This window comes from Emys orbicularis, chromosome 17 (genome assembly GCF_028017835.1).
Source record: "Emys orbicularis isolate rEmyOrb1 chromosome 17, rEmyOrb1.hap1, whole genome shotgun sequence".
Classification (NCBI taxonomy): Eukaryota; Metazoa; Chordata; order Testudines; family Emydidae; genus Emys; species Emys orbicularis.
In genome coordinates, this window is record NC_088699.1 from 20,507,517 (window position 1) to 20,530,913 (window position 23,397).

The 23,397-nt window shown below is 43.5% G+C and overlaps 1 protein-coding gene across 3 annotated transcripts in view; it reads left to right on the top strand.

The window, feature by feature from the left end:
* The first annotated feature begins 3,182 nt into the window (after positions 1-3,182).
* The window catches only part of TAF15 (TATA-box binding protein associated factor 15), a 31,892-nt gene continuing 11,677 nt past the window's right edge, over positions 3,183-23,397 (top strand). For all 3 annotated transcript variants that reach the window (XM_065418155.1, XM_065418156.1, XM_065418157.1), the window contains exons 1-7: positions 3,183-3,276; positions 9,672-9,711; positions 11,715-11,766; positions 11,969-12,059; positions 12,144-12,264; positions 15,719-15,894; positions 17,633-17,747. In XM_065418155.1, coding sequence (XP_065274227.1) covers positions 3,267-3,276; positions 9,672-9,711; positions 11,715-11,766; positions 11,969-12,059; positions 12,144-12,264; positions 15,719-15,894; positions 17,633-17,747 — 605 coding nt within the window. In that variant the 5' untranslated portion in view covers positions 3,183-3,266. The remainder of the gene's footprint in view (positions 3,277-9,671; positions 9,712-11,714; positions 11,767-11,968; positions 12,060-12,143; positions 12,265-15,718; positions 15,895-17,632; positions 17,748-23,397) is intronic.

Genomic DNA, 23,397 nt, shown 5'->3' on the forward strand with positions numbered 1-23,397 from the left:
AGGTTGGAACTATTGATCCTAAGGATGTCTTAACAAAAGCTGCAGCACAAGATCTCCTGCCCCTGCCTCGTGGCCTTACTCACCATGGCTGCAGCAGCAAATCGACTCTTGCAGTAGCCAGGGGTTCTTCTTATGTTGTGGCTTGCAGGGAAGTGCATTGAGCATGGGCAGTGGGTATCGTAGGCAAGGGGAGGCTATGCCTCCCCAAACAGCCTACCGTGGCCTCTCCCCCAGGCCAGCGTGCCTCCTGCAGGGACTCGGGGCCACATGGGCAGCTGGTGCTGGGCCGTGCTGCCTGCCCAGCGCTCCGGGGCTGGCCACCCAAGCGCTGGGACTGGGGGCCACCCGGAGCCCTGGGGCCAGGGGTACGGCGACCGCACTGCCCAGACACCTGGAGCCCCGGGGCTGGGGGCGCAGCGACCGCACTGCCCAGACAGCTGGAGCCCCGGGGCTGGGGGGGTGCGGCGGCCGCGCTGCCCAGACACCTAGAGCCCTGGGACTGGGGGCGCTGTGGCTGTGCTGCCCAGGGGCTCTGGGCGCTGAGGCTGCGGTGGACCGGGGCTGGGGCCTTACCCCTCTGCCCCCGGTCATCCAGCGCTGGGGCCGGGGGGCCGCGGTGGGGGTGCTTTGGGCTCCTGAGGGGGAGGACCAGAAGGTGCCCATTCCCACACCTTTGATTGTTATTGCAGTGTAATTGTAAGCAAGCTGTCCTCGTCTCTCTCTCCCCCTCCCAGTGTTACCAGTCCCTTAGCCCCAGGTTATCTTACTTTTCTTTGCTGTCTCTCAGTGTTCGTGAGTATAATAAAAATTAACAGATTGAGGAGAAAAGACTCTTTATTCATTCAGCACACGGGGGTGTAGTTTACAGGGGAGTACATGGGGGACAGCTTGGTAAGGAACACACATAAGGGTCACATTACTATGGGACATTGAGGAAACTAGTTTTCAATGCCTCGCGGAGACGCAGTGTGCCTCGATGTGCTCTTCTTATTGCCCTGGTGTTTGGCTGCTCAAAATTGGCTGCCAGGCGATCTTCCTCAACACCCCCACCCTGCCGGAAACTTTTCTCCGTTTGTTTCACAGATATTATGGAGCACACAGCATGCAGCAACAACAATGGGGATATTGCTCTTACTAGGGCTAACCTAGTAAGCAAACTACGCAAGCAGGCTTTTAAACGTCCAAAGGCACATTCCACTTGCTCAGTCTATGGCTGAACAGCTCCTTACTGATGTCCAGGCTGTCTGTGTTTGGCTTCATGAGCCGTGGGAGGAAGGGGTAGGCTGGGTCTCCCAGCATCACTACTGGCACTTCAACATCACCATTGGTTATTTTGGAGTCTGGAAAGGCAGTCCCTGCTTGCAGCTTTCTGAATAGACCTGTGTTCCTAAAGACGCGTGCATTCCTAAAGATGCACCTTTCCCGACCATCCCATGTTGATGACGGTGAAACAGCCCCTGTGATCCACCAGCGCTTGCAACACCATTGAGAAGTACCCCTTTTGCTTTATGTACTCTTTGGCAAGGTGGTTTGGTGCCAAGATAGGGATAGGCGTTCCGCCTATCGCCCCACCGCAGTTAGGGAACCGCATCACGGCAAAACCATCCACTATGTCCTGCACGTTGCCCAGGGTCACTACCCTTCTTAGCAGAAGTCTATTTATTGCCCTGGCAACTTGGTTCACAGCAGACCCCACGGTAGATTTACCCACTCCGAATTGATTTACCACTGACCGGTAGCAATCTGGCATTGCAAGCTTCCACAGAGCTATCGCCACTCGCTTCTCCACTGTCAGAGCAGCTCTCATTTGCGCTTCAGGGCTGGGGAAAGCTCTTTGCTCAGTTCTATGAAAGTAGCCTCACGCTGCTTGCGTGGCATCACATTGTTCTGCGTGGCGGCTCCTGCTTCGGCTGAGCAAATACTGCAGGATAAGGCACGAGGTAGTTGTAATGCTCACAACAACAGTGTACAGCAGAGCAGGGTCCATGCTTGCCATGCTATGGCATCTGCGTGGGTAAGCCAGGCTTAGGTAGGTTTGCCAACTTTCTACTCGCACAAAACCGAACACCCTTGCCCCGCCCCTCCTCTGAGGCCCCCTCCCCGCTCACTCCATTCCCCCCTCCCTCTGTCACTTGCTCTCACCACACTCACTCACTCGCTCATTTTCACCAGGCTGACTCAGAGGATTGGGGTGCAGGAGGGGATGAGAGCTCCAGAGTGGGGCCAGAAATAAGTGGTTCAGGGTGCGGGAGTGGGCTCTGGGCTGAGGCAATGGGTTGGGATGCGAGAGAGGGTGAGGGCTCCGGCTGGGGGTGCAGACTCTGGGGTGGGGCTGGGGATGAGGGGTTTAGGGTGAAGGAGGGGGCTCCAGGCTGGGATCAAGGGGTTTGGAGGGTGGGAAGGGGATCAGGACTGGGGCAAAGGGCTGGGGTCCATGGGGTGTGAGGGCTCCAGCTGGGGGTGTGCGCTCTGGGGTGGGGCTAGGGATGAGGGGGTTGGGGTGCAGGAGGGTGCTCCGAGCTGGGATTGAGGGGTTCGGAGGGCAGGAGGGGGATCAAGGCTGGGGCAGGGGGTTCGGGTGTGGGAGAGGTTCAGGGGTGCAGGCTCCGGGCGGCGCTTACCTCAAGCAGCTCCCAGAACCAGCTCCCACGTGAAGGTGCAGCCAGGCAGCTCTGTGCGCTGCCCCATCCACAGGCGCTGCCCCTGCAGCTCCCATTGGCCACAGTTCCCGGCCAATGGGAGCTGGAGAACTGACGCTTGGGGCGGGGGCACTGCGCGGAGCCCCCTGGCTGCCCCTGTGCATAGGAGCCGGCGGGACATGCCGCTGCTTCCGGGAGCCGCGTGGAGCCAGGGCAGGCAGGGAGCCACAGTGCAGCGCTCTGGGAGTAGAGGCAAGCCCTGCTAGTGGGGCTGCACTCCGCCATGCACATAGTGGGGACATGCCAAATGGACTTGCTTCAATCGGAGGCTTCAGTGTCGCCTTAAATAAAATCGACCTAATTTTGTAGTGTAGATATGCCCTTAGTGGTAGACTCCGCGCCCCCCTCCTTTGCACATTGGTACAGCTCCACCCCACGCCCCCTCTGAATGGCAACTAATTGGTACACTCCACCCCTCTTCCTCCCCTTTGCAGCCGGGTGGTAGGCGCCGCGCTCGCGGATTGGCGGCGCGGGCCCGCAGTCGGCGCGAGGGTTGTTCGGGGCCGGCGCGGCACTCGGGCCTCGGCCTCCTTCCCTCTCGCGCCACCGGCGGCAGCGGCGGCCAGGATGGCTTCCGGTAAGTGCCTCGCTCCGCGGGGGGGCGGCGTGTGGCGCAGGTGGAAACGGGCCTGGCCGCCGCCATGTTGGACTCACTGTTTCTCTCCCCCCCCCGGGCCTCATCTTCCCCTCGGGGGGAGCGTTGGGGGCAGCCCCGCCCCCTGTGTCGGGGGGGAGCGTTGGGGGCAGCCCCGCCCCCCTGTGTCGGGGGGGTGCCTCTCCCTTCGGGGGGGGGAGCGTTGGGGGCAGCCCCGCCCCCCTGTGTCGGGGGGGTGCCTCTCCCCCTTGGGGGGGAGCGTTGGGGGCAGTCCCGCCCCCCTGTGTCTGGGGGGTGCCTCTCTCCTTCGGGGGGGGAGCGTTGGGGGCAGTCCCGCCCCCCTGTGTCGGGGGGGTGCCTCTCCCTTCGGGGGGGGAGCGTTGGGGGCAGCCCCGCCCCTCTGTGTCGGGGGGGTGCCTCTCCTCTGGGGGGGGGGAGCGTTGGGGGCAGCCCCGCTCCCCTGTGTCGGGGGTGTGCCTCTCCCTCTCGGGGGGGGAGCGTTGGGGCAGCCCCGCTCCCCTGTGTCGGGGGGGGTGCCTCTCCCCCTCGGGGGGGGGAGTGTTGGGGGCAGCCCCGCCCCCCTGTGTTGGGGGGGTGCCTCTCCCCCTTGGGGGTAGCGTTGGGGGCAGCCCCGCCCCCCTGTGTTGGGGGGTGCCTCTCCCCCTCGGGGGGAGCGTGGACATGGAGTGGTTCCCTGATCTCATGGGGGCTCCTGTCTCCCATTCAGGGGGTGGGGGCCCCGTGGGGGTGAGCAGGGGGCCCCTTATGTGCCCTCGTTGGGCTAGGCCCCGGGCGCCTTTCGGGGAGTGACAACGCAGCACTTGAAGGCGTATGTCCCCTGTCAGTGGCCGTGAGGGTGACCCTGGGGGTTGTGTGGTTCCTGGCACCCACTGGAACAGGGTGGAAATCGCTCCCGCTTCTAGCTCGGATTGCGACCGGGTGACCCTGGCACCTCGCTTTCTGCGGGCCTGCGTGCACATCCACATAGCCCAAGGGTCTGTCACCTTTTCCTCACCCCCAGCAGAAAGCTGAGAGAGGGGCCTTTACACCCTTTACCCCCTGATTTAAAAAGAGCACCTGCCTCAACGGATTGAGGCTCTTCCTAGATGGGGTGGGGAGTAGAGGCTGCGCTGTCACAGCATGAACTGGCCCATAATCTCCATGGGGCTTCCTTGAGAACACCCCAGTCCCTTTGCATCTGTCAACATGCAGATGTTTCTGACTTCTGGTACTGATACCTTGGGAAAGCGTCCCGTAATCACAGGTTCCATGGTACCTAGAATGGATTGCAGATGGAGGGCTGTGGGGGTGGGGAGACAATATGAAAATAAAACGTTGCTGCTTCTGCTTGATTATAAAAACAAAACCTATTTTAAGATCTGCAGCAATGGCAGTTGAGGGAGAAGATAGAAGTCCTGTGGTTGCAGGTGCTTCCGAGGGGCAAGGTTGAGCTGTTACAGTGCTGTCTCAGCCTGTGACATTTTGGATGATAGAGAATGGATAAGAAAGGCATGAGATGTTAAGGGTCTTGTGGAAATGCACAGAGGACAGTCTTTCACCATAAAGAAAAGATTTCAAAAGCGGCCTAAAAATTAATTGAGAATGAGATTGGTCTCCTTCCCACTGAGTGAGACTTGGCAGCAAAATTGTAGAAGTTTTCTCCCCACCCCAAAGGGTTTAACAATTTGGAATCTGAGAATAGGTTTTTCCATTTTTTCCTCACTGTGTTGCTCAAACTCACAATTCTTCTTATAAAAAGATAAAATTTAGAGGCAGAGCTGTCTCAGATGCTAATAATTCAAGTAACTTGAATTCAAGAAAAACTTCTGAGGAGGCTACTTTACTGGGGACTTCTTACAGGTTTTAAAAAAATAGCATATACAGTAACTCCCAAAATAACCATCTAAACTCTCCAAAAATACTCAAATATTAGTACCTATTAAGCCTATCAAAATAAACCACATATGAAATGTGTAGACTAATCAGTTAAGTTTATGGAGGATAGGTCCATCAGTAGTTATTAGCCAAGATGGTCAGGGACACAACCCCGTGCTCCAGGTGTCCCTAAAACCTCCGACTTCCAGAAGCCGGGACTGGATCACAGGGGTTGGACCATTCAAACTTTCTCTGTTCTGTTTATTCCCTCTGAAGCCTCTGGCACCGGCCACTATCCGAGAGAGGGTATGGGGCTAGATGGACCATTGGTCTCACCCAATATGTCTATTTCTATTTGTGTTCAGTGTAAAAAAAGGACACTCAAAACATTAGAAAAAGTATATAAAAATACCTCTGTTTTTTATGTTTTCTCTTATCTTACATACTCCTTGTCCAGTTACCCTCAGACTTTTTGGAAAAGTCCCACTTCGGCAGAAGGTCACAAGTGAGAAATTAGAAGGATAAAGGACAAGTTAATAACTTAAAGCTGGCTACATTCTTAACTGATATGTTGCTCTTTGGTTCAGTGCTTCAGTTCATTTTGAAATTGATATCTCATGAAAGCTGTTAGACGTTCAGGTTAAAAATGTATTAAAAATACCCATACCTGTTTAATAGTAACCTCTGAGATCATTAAAACTAATTTTTTTAAAAATTGAATTAATCTTCACTTTTATAGTGATTGTTTCCCTTTTGCATTTGTCAGCTTGGACAAGAAAATAAACATGTGAATTTCACTCTGATTTAGGGCACAGGTTTCAGAGGGGTAGCGGTGTTAGTCAGTATCAGCAAAAACAAGGAGTCCTTGTGGCACCTTAGAGACTAACAAATTTATTTGGGCATATTTCTTAATTTGCAAACTTGACACCATCAAATTAGGCCTGAATAAAGACTGGGAGTGGCTGGGTCACTACAAAAAAATAATTTTCCCTCTGTTGATATTCACCCCTTCTTGTCAACTGTTGGCAATGGGCCACATCCACTCTAATTGAATTGGTCTCATTAGCACAGAGCCCCCACTTGGTAGGTGTGCTGTGTATTTATACCTGCCTACTGTATTTTCCACTCCATGCATCAGATGAAGTGGATTATAGCCCACGAAAACTTATGCCCAAATAAATTTGTTAGTCTCTAAGATGCCACAAGGACTCCTTGTTGTATTTGCTGATTTAGGTCAGTTTGTCTTGTTTTCCAGCCCTTATGTGCTGGCATACATTGGTTGCAAACAAAAAGGGAATGTTTAAATCCAACTTCTCTTTCGTTTCAATTTTAGAACCTGTAAAATCTCTCTGTTGATCTCAGGTTTTAGTAAATTATTGTTTTTACAAAGCCTGAAATGTGATACTACCATTTGAAAATATTTATTACCTTTGTGTGGTGCTTTTTAGAAATTCCCGCCCTGAGTAGCTTACAGGGTAAGGCCCTGATCTTGCTAAGACTTGCATGTGGCTTTACAATTAAGCACTTATGTAAATATTGGCAGGTTTGGGTCCTTAATTAGACAAGGTGAAGGGAGGGGCTAGGTTTATAACAAATGTACATAAATTATTATATTTTTCATGGAAAACTTAAGTGCTAATGTTTAACTTTTTTGAAATTGAGAATAAGGGAGGGCAAAAGAGAAGGAATAGACATCACTGAGAGGTCAGCAGTGGAGAGCTAGTAAAAAAAATGGATTTGGAAAAATAGTGTAGGCAGAATATGAACCATGACATGACAGGAAGGTGGGCGTGAAGTAGAAAAGGAGTGAAAAAGTGAAAAGCGTATGCATGGTGTGTGTCACGTGAGGAGAGCAGGGAGAAGTAAGCTGAGATGTAGGCTGCTGGGAGGGATTGTGTTGCATCTTGAAAGTGAGGACAGTGGAATGTGCAGGGAAGGCTTTTGTTGGATGGAAGGGGGAGAAGTGGTTAGAGTGGCAGGAATGGATATAATTTTATCTCCAATGTGTTGTCGAGATTGAAGTGGTGAGAGAGAGGGAGGCCGGAAAAGAGGAGGTCACAGTACTCCAGGTGAAAGAATCATGGAATGAATCCACAGTTTGACTAATGGTGACAGAGATAAGAGACAGATTTTAGCAACTTTTTAGAGTGAGAAGCAACAATATTTGTCAAGATCCAATGTGAGTCAAGAAGGGAAACAAAAAGTCAAAGATTAAAAACAAGCTTGTGGCCTTGAGTGTCAAGGATAGTTGAGATGGTTAGAGTGGTCAGATGAGTTCAGTTTTTGACATACTAAGTTTGCGGAGACAGGCCATCCAAGAGAAGAGAGAGAGGTGTGACCCTGGATAGATGAAGGAGAGAGCTGGAGTGAGATCACCAAAAGTTAATAGTGGACTGTGAAAGTAGGCTTGGCTGTGTAGGGTGATATAAACAGATTTATTTATATATATACACACAGAAACCATAGTTATGTTCAAATTTTTCATCTCTGGAGACTTAAATTTGGATTGGATTGCAGGTGAATTGAGGAAGTACTTAAAAAAAGTAATTACACAGATTGTTAGAATTTTGGTTGTGACTGGTAGTGTAGGGTCTAAAGGGACGAGAGTTGGCATGGCAATGGCTAAGTGACATATGTAGATGACTTGTAAAGTTCAGTCTCTAACACAGTGGTGGGCAGCCCGTCAGGGTAATCTGATTGTGGGCTGAGAGATATTTTGCTGATGTTGACCATGCACAGGCACGGCCCCCGCAGCTCCCAGTGGCTGCGGTTTGCCATTCCCGGCCGAAGGGACCTGCGGGAAGTGGCGGCCATCATGTCCCTGCTGCCCGCTGCTTCCCGCAGCTCCCATTGGCCAGGAACGGTGAACCGCAGCCACTGGGAGTTGCAGGGGACCATGCCTGCGCACGGTCAATGTCAGCAAAATATCTCGCAGCTTGCTATCAGATTACCCTGGTGGGCTGCAGGTTGCCCACCACTGCTCTAACAGATACTATTTCACCAGGTCTATCAAGAGTTTTTGACATCACCCATTGTAAATGGTATCAGCCATTAAAACATAAAAAGCCAAGGAAATCTGCCTTTATCCGTAACTGTTGTAGAGGAATATGGTAGGCCTAATCTATAAGGGAAAGGCAATTCACACTTCAAAATATTAAATCCCTGATACCTAGGCAATGGGCATGCTCACCCTAATGTTGCGCTCTGATAGCTTTTAAAGTCTAGATTCATAGACCTGATGTGATAATAGTATATTCATGGGGAGCTTCAGGTACAGAGTTTGCTGCTCAGGGCCCTTATTAAGATGTCTTACAAAGTACAGGTTTAACTTACCATGGTTCTGAGACTTGTCTCTCAAAATCCACATTCTTTTAATGTACTTGCGCTGTCTGAATCTGTTTGTCTGCTATCAGAAAGATTCCATCATTTGGAAGTAGAGTAGTAAAGTCTTGACCTTTGTTCGGACAACTTGCATCCTTTGTAAATGAACAACCAAAACTGGGGTTTCTGTCTGGCTTGTGCTGGTGATTATAATTTTCCTGCCACTGCCAAAAGGCAGGGGAATGACATGGAGTGGAGGGAGGCCTTTCTTTCCATTAATGCTCCCCCAAATTCCACCTTACCCTCAGCTCCTTTGCCAAGAAAAGCTCTCTAACATAACCCATTGTCTTAAAATGGACATCAGATAAAACTGACAGATTTGGCTTTGCCTGATTACTTTATTTTAAGATATTTATGATGTACTCTTAATTGATAATGGTATTGCATTCTCTAGCCATCAGAGGGTGCCCATTCATCAGTCATGCAATCCTTGAGACTTAAAGTGGTGTCATCAAAGTAAAATCTGTATTTCAAAAAGTAAGGTGAAAGTAAAAAGCGACAAAGGTGAAAGTAGTTACGAGTACTGCACTTGCCTGAGTTCCACTATTAGTTTTGTTGTTTTACAAACAGATTTTAAAAAATGATTTTGTCTGGCAGACAAAAGGGGAAACTGGCTGACTATACAAGGAAAATAGCTAACCTGATAAATGCTGTCAAATGCACAAAATAACCGGATAAAATAATTTTTTTCTCTGTTTCATTTACAATAATTTTAGGAGCTACTTCTGAAAGTAATAGATAAAAGATTTTCAAAGAAATATGTCTTTGTTTTTAAAGTTGATGTCCTTAATGACTTCAGTTTGACACATTGCTGTTTTGGTGATTATTACAGTTTTTAGAGTAGTCAAAAGGGACAAACATATAATGCATGCATAGGTTGGCTTTTTTTATGTAGAACTCATTTCTTTGAATTCATTGAAAATCTATAAATGACTTAGAAGAAATTCTGGATTAACCGTTAACTTCTGCCTTTTGGTTCTTACCATCTTGACACTATTTATGAGACTTTTTCTTGTCAGTCCTTACCTAGGTGCTCTAGAGTTGAGGTCTCATTTGGGTGAATCGGAAGTGCTCAGTGCTGCTTACTAAAAATATATATATATATATGTTTTTTTAAATAGATTCTGGAAGTTACAGTCAATCTGGGGGCCAGCAGCAGAGGTATGTGTGTGCCTTTTTTTAATGCTGCCAATTGTTGTGTGGGTCTGCAAAAAATAGTGGGTGAATTCAGGATTCCCCTCATGAGATTTGATACCTTGTGGGCCTGATGTGGTGGTACATTCTCAGGGAGTTTCAGGCACAGAGTTTGTCACGCAAGCGCCCTTATTAAGATGTCCTACAAGAATTTACATTCTGTTACAAATATTCATTAGGGAAAGAAAGTAAATAGGTTTAGGTCAAAGTGACAGTGGCTAACATATGAAGTACTTTTGAATGTGTGTGGATGATTCCATAAATATACACCAGTATTTTTTTCTTTTTGTTACTTTCTTAAGGTGTTTGTGGGGTAGTCAGAGATATGGTAAGTAGTAAGACTTTGGGCAAAATAGGTAGTCAGAAGTGTCAAGTAAGGTAAATTTTCTTCCCAAAACTAGTTGAAATAACTTAAAACCTACCTTTGTGCTCCCTGAAATTAATAAATTCATAGCTAAGAACATTTAAAAACTGATTCATAAAATAGCCACAGGTGTTTTCCATGTGACAGTTTTTCCCATGCATTTTAAATTTAGAGGGCTGCTTCACAATCACTTGTATGTGTTTGTTATTGGACAAGTGGCTCTCTTAAACTCTTTCATTCCCAGAATGCCTCTTCTAACCAATTGTAGGGATTTGGCTCTCTGCTGTACATGGAATGTAAATACAATAGCTGGCTTGTGTGTTATAACACTAAAACCCCAGTTTTACAATTGGATCTACACAGGCAGACCTTTATGCCCATACACAGTTCCAGTGAATTTGCTGGGGCTCTCCCCATGTAGATCCAATAGCAGGATATCGGCCTAAATCTGGTTTTCACCATGTGAAGTTGATATTTAAGTGTTGTATTGAAATTGGAAAAATGGATTACAACTGGGTTTATGCACGTTTGCAGAAATTAACTTAATTCTGGAATTTATGCAGTATTATAATCTGAATTGTGAAAAAGTTATTATAGATAATAGTATCCCTTTACAAAAGTATTAAAATCCTGGATACACCTGACTGTTTTAGTGAAAGTGTCTACAATACGTCTGTATACATTAACATATGGTTAAATAGGTCATAGCGATGTATGTTTTATACAGCTGAACAGTACCTTATTTTAGTTCATAACTTTTCTGTGAAGTTCATGATGGATTCAGTAAAATGGGACAGTATCAAGTAAATGTAGTCTGAAGCTAGTGCAGTTTTTCATGAGGATGAGCTACAATATTGTTAGACTCCTCAGCAGATTATCATAGGAACAATACTTGATTAAAAGCAGGGCTGGCACCAGCGAAGGAAGCAGGTGCTTGTGGCGGCCAATGGAAAGGGGCGGCACGTCCGGCTCTTCGGCGGCGGGTCCCTCAGTCCCTCTCGGAGCGAAGGACCTGCCACCGAATTACCGCCGAAGAATGAAGCGGCGCGGTAGAGCTACCGCCGAAGTGCAGCCGATCGCGGCTTTATTTTTTATTTTTTTCTTGCTTTGCTGCTCGGGGCGGCAAAAAAGCTGGAGTCGGCCCTGATTTAAAGGCAACTGACTTAAAATCTGTTAGTATTCTTTGTGTGTTTTGGTATTTGACCTTTTTAAGTGTTCTTTCATTTTGAATAATTTGCATTCATATAAGATTCATTTTCATTATAGGGTATTCTGGAAAATTACCTATAATTTTCCAGAATACCCTATACCCTAAAATCTATACTTGAAACAGAATCTGAGTTTAAATTCTCCAGCTTTTGTCTACCAAATCTTTCATCTTAGTCAACTATTATTTTATCTCTACATTTCTAATCTGCTTATCACTGTAGGCACATAGGTTAAATACATAAATGACAAAACTTAAATTAGAAATATTCCCAAATCACAGTAAGTACAAGAAACTTGCAGTTTACACAGCATAGTTTACTATATACTTTTTCTTATACTATGTATTTTTTATCTAATACTTGATACAAGTTTATTTGAAAATGTCTATATTTTACAGCTATTCATCATATGGAAGTCAAGGCAATCAAAATTATGGACAAGCACCACAGGTAGATTGAAATACAATTTCTGCTTCTCAAATTTTTTTTTTTTTTCCTGAGTAAGAGATGATTGTTGGGTTGACTTGTCTGCATTAAGATATAGCCCAATATCAGTCATCAGTGGAATAGAGCTTCCCCAGTCTAGACAAGGAAAGACATTATTTCCTTTAGTGGATCTTACCTCTGCTTGAAATCTTTCTCTAAATTACAGGGTTATTCTGGCTATGGGCAGAGTGGAGAGAGTTCCTCTTATGGACAGAACTATGAAAGTTATCAAGGAAACTATGGACAAAGTCAAACAGGTTGGCTAGCTTGCTGAATTTACTGTCTAGTAAATAAATATTCATGGTTTGATTATGTAAAAAATACCCCCTTTCAATTTCCAGGTTATGGACAAACTTCACAACAAGGATATAGTGGAGGATCTGGTTATGAAAATAAGAATCAGAGCTCATATGGCCAACCGTCTTATGGCAATCAGGAACAACAAAAAGAATCATCTGGAGGGTAAGGAAACAAAGTTAACCATGTAAGTTTCAAGCACTGTCTGCCAGAGATACCTTGTTAGGTAGCTATATTAGGACACTTTTTAGAGCAACCCTTAAGAACATCCTCCAACTCCCAGCTCTGGAAACTTTAAATGGAAATGTAATTTTCTGATAAATGGATTAATCAGTCATACTAGCAATTGTCTGTTCTAACCATTCTCTGTCCTGATTTCTGTGGCTTCCTTATTGCTTATATTGTTGATGCCATGGATAGTGTTTAATTTAAAGGTTATTTACCAATACAGTATGATCTAAATACTCTAAATAGAACATCAATAGACATTTGAGGTATTTGACTTTCTTAAAGGCCACCTACTTCCACTGTAAGGTACTTTGCATGGCTCCTCTAGAAGTGGAAGGAGTCACTAGTCTTATAGTCACAGATACAAATGCTTGACTACAGAATTGTATGTAAACCAATTCGGTGCCAGGACACTGTAGGACAATCTAGATATTTGACAACTGAAGACTTTAAATGCCAATTTTCTGCTGTTTTTTCCTGTTCAGCCAGGCTTGATTTAGGAATAAGATGGGGAAAGCAAACTACAGTAGGGGTCTGATGTTTGTCTCAACAGCAGGAAGCTTTAGCAATCATGAAGTGGATAAAGACCATCTTTTTGTTGTTGTTTAACTACTATTTATTTATTTATTTAGGAAGTTTTAACAGGTTTACAAATCTTTCATATGTAAATATCAGAAACAAAACAATTAAAGCTGACCTTTTGTTTAAGAAGACACTATACAAATAATATACTCCTCAGAGTTCTCTGGTTACCAGGGTGTTCCCATATTAGTGAGCATCGTAACACCACCATTCAAGCCTGCTTGAACATGTTGTTTCTAGTGACTTTTTTTTAAAAAATTAAAGCGATTGAAATCTCTGATTACACGTATTTAAAAGACTAGGTATGTCTGTCAAATATTAATTTTCCAAAAAAAATTGGACAATTGTGCTGTTTTCTGTATTGAATAGCTGGTCAACTGTAGGTATTTCAATGGCTCTCCCAGTCTTTAACGTTCTCTGGTTCATGATATGGGTTAAGAGCTGGATTATTTGTAATGGGTGTAGTTGACAAGGGAAAATAACTTCTCTCTAGTTCTATTCCAAACTCCATAGAGTAGCCTTTGCTAAAGGATGTGTATACATTTCTGGAGGATGTGAATTTTTTATTAATCAATGGTAGCGTAGCAGTATTTACACTGCCACAATTATCTTCTTCAGTAAAGACCCACTGTTGTCTGGGTTAGAGCACCTCTAATCTGCTACTGCTTTGAGCTGGCTGTGTAATGGATCTGTGCACAGTATCTGCACTCACTCTTGGTCTTTTCTTATTCCGTATACATTTCTAACATCATCCATGGTATTTCTGCTACAGTTTTATCTGGGATGACTCTAAGAAGATTTTGAAAGAAGAAAGAGATCCTTTGCAAAATACTCATTTGACTGTGGCTCTTCTTCCCAACAAAGAAATTGCATACTGCCCTCAACACTCCAGATCTTCTTCTTTAATTTGCTGAAATAGTGGTTTGACATTTAAATCATAGAGCTCTTCTAGGGTGTTTTAGATTTGAATCCCCAGGTATCTTATACAATTTGTTGCCCATTTGTACCCGGATAAATAAAAATAAATGAATTAATGGAGATATCCTATCTCCTAGAACTGGAAGGGACCTTGAAAGATCGTTGAGTCCAGCCCCCTGCCTTCACTAGCAGGACCAAGTACTGATTTTGCCCCAGATCCCTAAGTGGCCCCCTCAAGGATTGAACTCTCAACCCTGGGTTTAGCAGGCCAATGCTCAAACCACTGAGCTATCCCTCCCCCCAAATGTCCTCCCAGATGTTTTCTGGAAGAATGGCTTTTCAGAGTTTGGGAAATTTTATAGCTAGAACTTCATATTTGATATAATTTACTTTGTCTTTCTTTGGGAAAGCATCTGGATTCAATCTTCTTATCCCGAATAGCATGGAGGACCAAATTCATCTTTGGTGTAACTCTTGATTTTGTTGGAGTTACTCTATGGCTGAATTTGGTCCAGGATCTTTGTGGAAGTAGGTATAAACCAGGAGGAACAGTCCTTGCATTAGCTGTCTGGATTTTCACTATGACTGCTAAAATTATCAATAGAAAACAATAAAATAAAACCCATGTTTCCTATCATGTTAGCATTTTCTGTTGGTTTGTCTCTGCTGTTAAACAGATGATGGCTTTAAGACCAAAGCAGATTGTGAAGAACTTCAAAAAGATCTCACAAAACTAAGTGATTGGGCAGCAAAATGGCAAATGAAATTTAATGTGGATAAATGTAAAGTAATGCACATTGGAAAAAATAACCCCAACTATACATACAACATGATGGGGGCTAATTTAGCTACAACGAGTCAGGAAAAAGATCTTGGCGTCATCGTGGCTAGTTCTCTAAAGATGTCCACGCAGTGTGCAGAGGCGGTCAAAAAAGCAAACAGGATGTTAGGAATCATTAAAAAGGGGATAGAGAATAAGACTGAGAATATATTATTGCCCTTATATAAATCCATGGTACGCCCACATCTCGAATACTGTGTACAGATGTGGTCTCCTCACCTCAAAGATATTCTAGCACTAGAAAAGGTTCAGAAAAGAGCAACTAAAATGATTAAGGGTTTAGAGAGGGTCCCATATGAGGAAAGATTAAAGAGGCTAGGACTCTTCAGTTTGGAAAAGAGAAGACTAAGGGGGGACATGATAGAGGTATATAAAATCATGAGTGATGAGAAAGTGGATAAGGAAAAGTTATTTACTTATTCCCATAATACAAGAACTAGGGGTCACCAAATGAAATTAATAGGCAGCAGGTTTAAAACAAATAAAAGGAAGTTCTTCTTCACGCAGCGCACAGTCAACTTGTGGAACTCCTTACCTGAGGAGGTTGTGAAGGCTAGGACTATAACAATGTTTAAAAGGGGACTGGATAAATTCATGGTGGCTAAGTCCATAAATGGCTATTAGCCAGGGTGGGTAAGAATGGTGTCCCTAGCCTCTGTTCGTCAGAGGATGGAGATGGATGGCAGGAGAGAGATCACTTGATCATTGCCTGTTAGGTTCACTCCCTCTGGGGCACCTGGCATTGGCCACTGTCGGTAGACAGATACTGGGCTAGATGGACCTTTGGTCTGACCCAGTACAGCCTTTCTTATGTTCTTTGATAGTGATGATAATACACATGTTTCTTCTCCCCTGTATTTCAAGCCACACCTAGCCAGGTCAAACAGTGTAATATTTCTGTATAAATAAAGGTGTGTTGTTGTTTTTTTGAGTCCTGAAGTCTGACCAGAATCATTATGCTTTTGTAGCCATTATTCTGCTCTCTCTATACTGGGAATATAAACTCTGTTTACTGTCTAATAATTAATTGTTGTTCCTCTTTATTTTCAGAGGAAGAGCCTCTTCATATGAACCCAAGTCAAGCTATGACCAACAGTCAGACTATGGCCAGCAGCAGGGCTCATATGACCAGCAGTCAAGCTATGACCAGCAACAAGGTTCATATGGTCAGCATCAGAAATCCTATCAATCACAGCAAAAGGAAAGCTTCAGTCACAACACGCAAGGTAGAGCGTGCAGAATGAGTGTAGCAATCTTGAGCCAAGTTAAATTGAAGAACTTCGTTCTGTTTTGTGATATGAAACATTTTGGGTTGCTGCATACAGATTATTATTTGGGGGAAGGTGGAAAGCAGTGAAAGCCTTTTTCTCCAATTTAGTGAGTGTTTCTTGTAGCATGATGGAGAACTTTTACTAACTACACATGACTTGGTGGGGGCAAAAATTGTGTCCACATGTATGCGTGATTTTTCGGCACCTTTTGATAATTATTTTCTGATCCCTGAAACTTTTTTTCACCTTTTTCTTCCTTATGTGGGGGAAGAAAGGCTTTCACTTTGGGTTTGAGGGTGGATGCCCTGATCAACACTAATGTTATAAGAATCTTCATCCCAAGCCGGCAGCTGCCTTACTTAAATTAAATAACAGGTGATTGGCATGCCCTTTTTCAGCCCCCCTGTTGTTTCTTTCATTGGGAGTATTATATTTTTAAGAGGAGGGAGGGAAGTGAATGTCTATAAGGGTGAGTCCCACCAGAAAGGCTTTCCATCCTTTCCAGTGTCTAGAAGCACAGTCGCCTTTTGAGGGGAAAAAATGAAGATATTTAGAGAGATTGTAAATTTGCTGCCCCTGTGTCACTTCCTTGTTAAGACTGGCTGGATGTGGAGGTCTGGCTGTGTGCATAGGAGATCAAAGCTCTGTACAGGGAGTTGACAGGCAGATGAAATGACTTTCCCTGCATGTAAGGAATGTTTCTTGTCCCTCCTCTCCTTAAAGTATGTTTGAAAAAAAGAGAGGGGCTCTGAAAGGGAGCTGAGTCCTATGGGCAGAATCCAGGAGAAGGAAGCTGCGCCTGTTCAAGTTCTGCCACTTTGTCAAAGCTGCTAAGGAAAAGGAGCCTGTAGTTCCCGGAGGTTTTTGCTCCCTCTGTTTACGCTCTCCCATCAGCGTGCAGCAGTTTAGTTACATCCTTCTGCCCTGGTGGCTGTCACTGCAGGTTCTCTTCTTTATTCCACTCTTTTCCAGACTAGACACAAGTGGGGAGTGAAGCAAGGTGGTGAGTCTGAAGCAGCATGGGGGGGGGGGGGGAGGGAGAATAAGAGACTTTGCAGGTGGAGTAAAGGCAGAAAGAGTGGGAGACTTGAGGGGGGGAAAGGCTTTCTCGATCCTTCAGTGGTATCATGAAAGCTGCAGGGCCAGAGCGGACTATCACTGGTTCCATATTCCAGGGCTTGTGCTCTTATTTGCCTGCCTGTATTGGAGGGTTACTGGGAAGTGGAGGGAAGAAATATCTCCATATGCACAGGCGGTAGGCACCTTGGAATCTGTCTTTACCTCCCTGGACAGTGGTCTGATCTGCTTTACTTATCACAGCACCAATGTCTCAGCTTCTGTCTTGACAAACAAGTGATGTGAAGATTAAAACGTAGCCTTTAACCAAACTACATACATATCTGTCTTTTTCAGGGTAGGAGAAACTCAGCTGGGATTTTAGGCACTATGGGTTTATTTTCTGCAAAATGTGATATACCAGAATATGGTGGTATCCACATTGTAAGGAATATCATGTCCCCTAGTAATCTAGGGAGATAAACCAGAACTTGGTTTAGGCCTTGTGATTGTGTGGAACAGATGCAAGAAAAGAGTTTAAAACATGGAAGTCTTATTTATTTTTAACTAGCAAATTTAAGCAATGGGTTTAGTATAAACTTGCAGTGCAATTTACACATACTTTGTGGTTCTCTAGATGGTCGACGTGAAAAGAGTAGGTATGGAGAAGATAATAGAGGATACGGCGGTTCACAGGGAGGAGGTAGAGGGGGATATGAAATGGATGGAAGAGGTCATATGTCTGGATTAACGTAAGTGATTTAATCCCAATACCTGCAAATGTATTTGTAATAGCTTGCTATTTAGCTGCTTTGGTTTCCGTGTTTAAGCTAACACAATTCAGATCTTTGAGCACAGAAAACTGAAGGTAGTTCTTTCTAAAATTACACTGATCAGCCTGCACTGAAATACCAAAGATTTAGCCCAGGGAATATTACTTGTATTGGAATAGGACAAGACTTAGAGTGATGATCATAAAGACACTTGGCTACATTTTATATTTAATGGATGTGATACAAGGCTTCTCAAAGAGACCACTCTTTGAAGTCAAGTATTTTACATGCTATAAACCAAGATTCTTTCTAGATGCCTTTTTTTTTTAAATAAAAAGAGGCTTAAAAATAGAATTTAAAGCCAAGGTTGTGTAGCCTAATGGCAGATAACCCTCTGGCAGGAAAGTATGTTCCATGTATGGTGACTACTTATAGTAATATCACCTAGGTCTTGTATAGTGCTTTATATCAATAGATTTCAGTGTGCTTCACAAAGAAGGCCAGTATTATTATAGATGATATGCAAGGTTTGGCTAATAGTCTTTCTGCTTTATTAAAGAAGGTTAACGAGACAAGATTACTTCATCTTGACTACTTTTCCCCCCAATATTTCCTTGGAAGTAGTGACTGAATAAACAAACATGAACCTGAAGGAATTCAACAGCTTAGCTACATTTTTCTGTGACTGTTCTAGCTATAAAACTAAAACGATGATGGCCTTCTAATTCAGTTTATTTGCCTTTACTAGACGTTGGGTTTTTATACTTACTGTAAATGTACTGATCCTACAAAGACAGACTTATGAACATGCATAACTATATATATGTATAGCGTTCATGCTCATGCATAAATTTGCAGGATTGGGGGTTTTTGTTTTAAAATTCATTTAAACTGCCCAGACTACATATAAAGTTAGAAAAGATACAAAGAAACTGTTGATTTATACCCGCTACCTACAGTTCTGGGTTGCAATTCTGTGGCTGTAGAGCAAGACAGTGTTAACTAGAAATTTAAAGCTGCCAGTAACCTATGAACTGTTGCTTATTAACACCATCATTCCACTGCCGCATTGGGCTGCTTTGGGTTAGTGCTAGATCCGCTGAGATGGAATGAGAAGTAGATATCATATTGTTTGGGGGGAGCAGTTGAGGTTTAAGTAAAATAACCATGTCTCATAATGTTGTAGGACTGCCTTTCACATGTAAATATGGTATTTCTCTGAATGGACATTTTGTTGAATGCTTTCCATAGATTCTCTTGTAATATTAGACTGTTAGGGCTCACTTATACTATGAAAATAATTGTCAGTGTTTCTCATAGTTGAAATAAAAGTGGGATCATGTCATTTAACCTGGTTACATCCATATAGGAATGTCCAAATCATGTTGTAACTAGGTTGGTCCTACATTATTCTTCATTGTAACCAATTTGATAGTGTATATGGATCCTGAATATTTTGACTTGGTATATGGTATCAAAGTTACTAGAAGCTCATTTTAGATGGATCTTAGAAGTGAGTGAACTCTGCTCCTTTATAATTGGCAGCTTTTGTACAGTGTAAGCTTCACAGGCAGCAAAACCGCTTCAGATGTTCAATTTCAGTTAGAATTGAGGTTTTTAAGACTATTGTAGCTGCTTCATTGTGGGTAAGGGTCTCTTATAATTCCCATGATAAAAATAGATTTTTTTTGGCTTTGTAGTTGAGCCTCTTTTAATGAAGAAATTTTAAAGTAAGCTTCAGAAGACATACAACTGGTAGACCATGTCCATTCAAAACAAACTTGTGTTTTGCAAGATGGTGGAACAGAAGCTAGGAAAATAAATAACCACTCCCCCATTACAGTTGTTTCAACAGATGTGTAAATAATCATGTTGGCATGTAAATATAGTTGATCCCATTGCTTGACATGCACTTTCAGGAAAGGAACAGAGTGTGGATGAGGGTTGAAAAATGTGAAGGAATGTATTAGTGGGAGGGGAATGGAGCCATTTTTAATGACTGTCTTCCTCTGTTCAGCACAGCACACTGATGGTGTTTAAACTTAATGACTCAAACTAAAATTTGTCCTAGAATTTTTCAGCCTAGAAGCAGTTGTCTTCTATTTTGATTAAAACAAAATAAAAGGAAGTTCTTCTTCACACAGCGCACAGTCAACTTGTGGAACTCCTTGCCTGAGGAGGTTGTGAAGGCTAGGACTATAACAGTGTTTAAAAGAGAACTGGATAAATTCATGGAGGTTAAGTCCATTAATGGCTATTAGCCAGGATGGGTAAGGAAGGGTGTCCCTAGACTCTGTTTGTCAGAGGGTGGAGTTGGATGGCAGGAGAGAGATCACTTGATCATTACCTGTTAGGTTCACTCCCTCTGGGGCACCTGGCATTGGCCACTGTCGGCAGACAGGATACTGAGCTAGATGGACCTTTGGTCTGACCCAGTACGGCCGTTCTTATGTTCTAAGGTTTCTACTCCTAAAAAGTCAATTTTTACTCCACATTCAAACGCTTCTTGACCAAGTTCTAGCAAAAGCTTGAGTTGTTTGCAATCATAAAATAACGTGGTGGAAGGAGAACAACTTTAATAATGTAACAGATCCCCACTTTGTCCTGAGAACAATATTTGCCAAAGAAAAAGGCAGCCCGAACCTAAAACCAACTTGTGCACATATGCTGAGGCTACTTCTGAGCATTATTTGTTACACGGTGTTTGACTGCGATAGTGTTGTACATGGTAACACTAAAATATGATATTTCCAGTAATCTCAGGAAGTATTTAACTCTAAAGTCTTGTCTAAACACAGTTTTTGTACTGCTATAACTATATAGGCTTAAACATTTGCAGTTAGTGGTTTAAAAAAAAGCTAGACCAGCCCTTAGGTTGCGCTAAACATTTCCAACTTAAAAATAATTTAAATACGTTTCTTTAATGATGCTGTACCATTTGTCTGAAGTACCTTCTTTGCACTTTTCCTGGACGTTGCATGAAATCATTAGCTAATCTGAGACTACAATGGATTAATGTCCTTTGCATATCAGCTGTTCATAAAGATGTTCTAGCTCCCTTGATGGTAACAGCGACGGGAGGGTGGTCCAGCTACGGGTGTTCTTACCACTTAGTCCAGGTCCGAATTTCTTGGTCAGGGTATAGTCAAGGTCCAGACTTCAGAGAAAATAATAATAAAAAAAAAAATGATAATAAATAAACAAAAATTTTGGGGTCTGTTCAAAAGCGTCTTGCGGTCCAGATTTGGCCCATGGTCCACCTGTTGACTATCCCTGACTTAGTCCAACCCTACTGTGAGCCATGATGAGCAACAGAGTTGTTAAAATGCCAGCAACAGTTAGTGCCTATGCTGGCACTGCCCTGACTTCCTTTGCTAGTGCTTTTTAACAAGGGAGGATTGCTAGGTGTGGAGTCATATCTGTATTTGTGCAATACCAGGCTTTTGTGTGGGACAAAACCAAATTATTGTTCTTAAACAATTTTTGAGAGCTTATTGTTTCCATAAGCATTTTGGACAAAAGTAGCTGAAAATATAGATGCTTCTTAAAATGTTTAGTATTGTCCTGACACTGAATGAATGAATGAATTGCTTTCAAGATAATGTGCAGGGATTCCCAAAAATGTACCTTACTTAGTGCCTACAGCACTCAGTTTCCTTCCTGTGCATGTTCAGTCATGCAGCTTTGGGGGAAAGAGCTTATATATATATATATATGAAAATTGCTGCTCAAATCCAGTAACCCATAATCAAATTCAGTAGTTCTTCTGCCCCAAATGCTCGCATCATGGTAAGTAACCAGTGGTCTCAGAATTGCTTTTTTTTTTTTTATTTTTAAAAATGGTTTTGAGCTGGATCTCTTGGAACTTTAGATGCTAAATAACAATCCATCCAAACGTCCATTTTTGTTGTTTTTTAAAATAGACTGCTGAGACTCTGTATGCCACACTTTAGCTAAGAACAAATGTTAAATCTATACTATAAACCCACTTTTTAAAAAAAGTTTACAACTGAAACCAAACAAAACCATCAGCTATAGCTTGTGATGCACTGATTTTAGGGCAAGGTCATGCTGGCACTCACACAGTAACTATTCTATATGCCCTTTCCCCTCCTCTCCCCCCATTCTGTACTCTTTTATGGTTAGAACACTAGGACTAAGGAGTCCTGAGTTCTGTTCTTGGCTCTGCCTCCAGCTTATTTTTCGTCTTTTCCTCTCTGGAGAATAGAGAATGTGTCTCACAGGTTGTGGTGGTGCTTTATCCTTTTCTGCAAAGTGTCTTGAGCGCATTAGATGAAAGGTGCTATGGAAGTGTGTGTGTGGGAGGGGCTACCTAAAATCCAGAAAAAAGTCACTCAATCAGTGCAGTGTCCATGGAACAACCATAATTGTTCTGTCCCCTTGTATCAGAATCTGTGGACTCAATGGGTGAAGTTCTGCCTTTGGATTATGCTGAAAATTGGGCTACACCCACACAGCTTCTTGTGCAATGTAAAACAGAATTTGTTCCACTCAGTCATTGAGTTATCACACTGCTAAACATAGGATTTTCTTGGTTGTGTGTGATTAAATCTAAACTTGATTTTAAGTTTTTATTATATTACAAGTGAAAATTATGCATTGCTGCTTATTTGTTATATTTGGTTCCTTTGTGTGGGGACTTAGCCTAATCTAATATCAAGAAATTGTAGTATTGCCAAAGTGGCTTATGCTATCTTGCCATTAATGTTTAGAATTATTGTCACATTATTAGCTTTCGGTACGTTCATGTTCTGGCTTTAGAGTTTGGAAGAAAATAAACAGGGACACGGGTTTATGGAATTCAGTGAATAAATGATAAACTAGCTTTTTAACTGTTCGTGTGGAACTTCATTAGATAACACTAGTGATTTCTCATCTCTGTGTCCACATTACACTTTCAAGTAGATCACCTCCTGCAGCTGTGTTTCTTTATACTAGCACAAATTTAAAATACCTTGATAGAAGTAAAATCCATAGTTAGCAGAATCTATGGCTTTATTGCTGTGCTAAATAGTCTGTTCTCATTTCAGTTATATTTAGAAAGATACGTCCTTGCATGTAACTCCCATTGTGCTCAATGGGAAGTCTAGGTGCATATCAGAGGGCACAATTTGGCCTTTGGCTTTTAATGCCACTTGTTCCAATATCTGCAGCTTTTTGCTCTTTGAAAGGAACATTTATGGCTTGAAGCCCTCTAAAGTCAATACAAGTGTGCATCGTTGATAAAAAGGGAGTAAAGCTATTTGAAGAATTTTAGCTGAAAGATGCTGCTTACTTCAGCCATGATTAATGCTCAGTTGATGCATCCCTTTCCTCTGTAACCTTTGTGATCTTGGGAACACTGGTGATACCTGTACTCCTAAGATTCTAGCAGTTGTTATTCCAGATGTGACCGGTTCGGTCATAGAGACCCCCTTGCGACTGTCACCTGATATGCTGAAATTACTTCTGAGCCTGGTTTCCCTGCCAGCCTGGGACTTCCAGAACCCTGCCTTGTTGAGCCAGACACACTAGCCTGCTGCTACACAGACCCAGGGTCTGGGCCACGCCCCCAAAACTGCAAATTCAACTGAAAACAGCTCAGCAGGCTACCTATCTCCAGCACCCA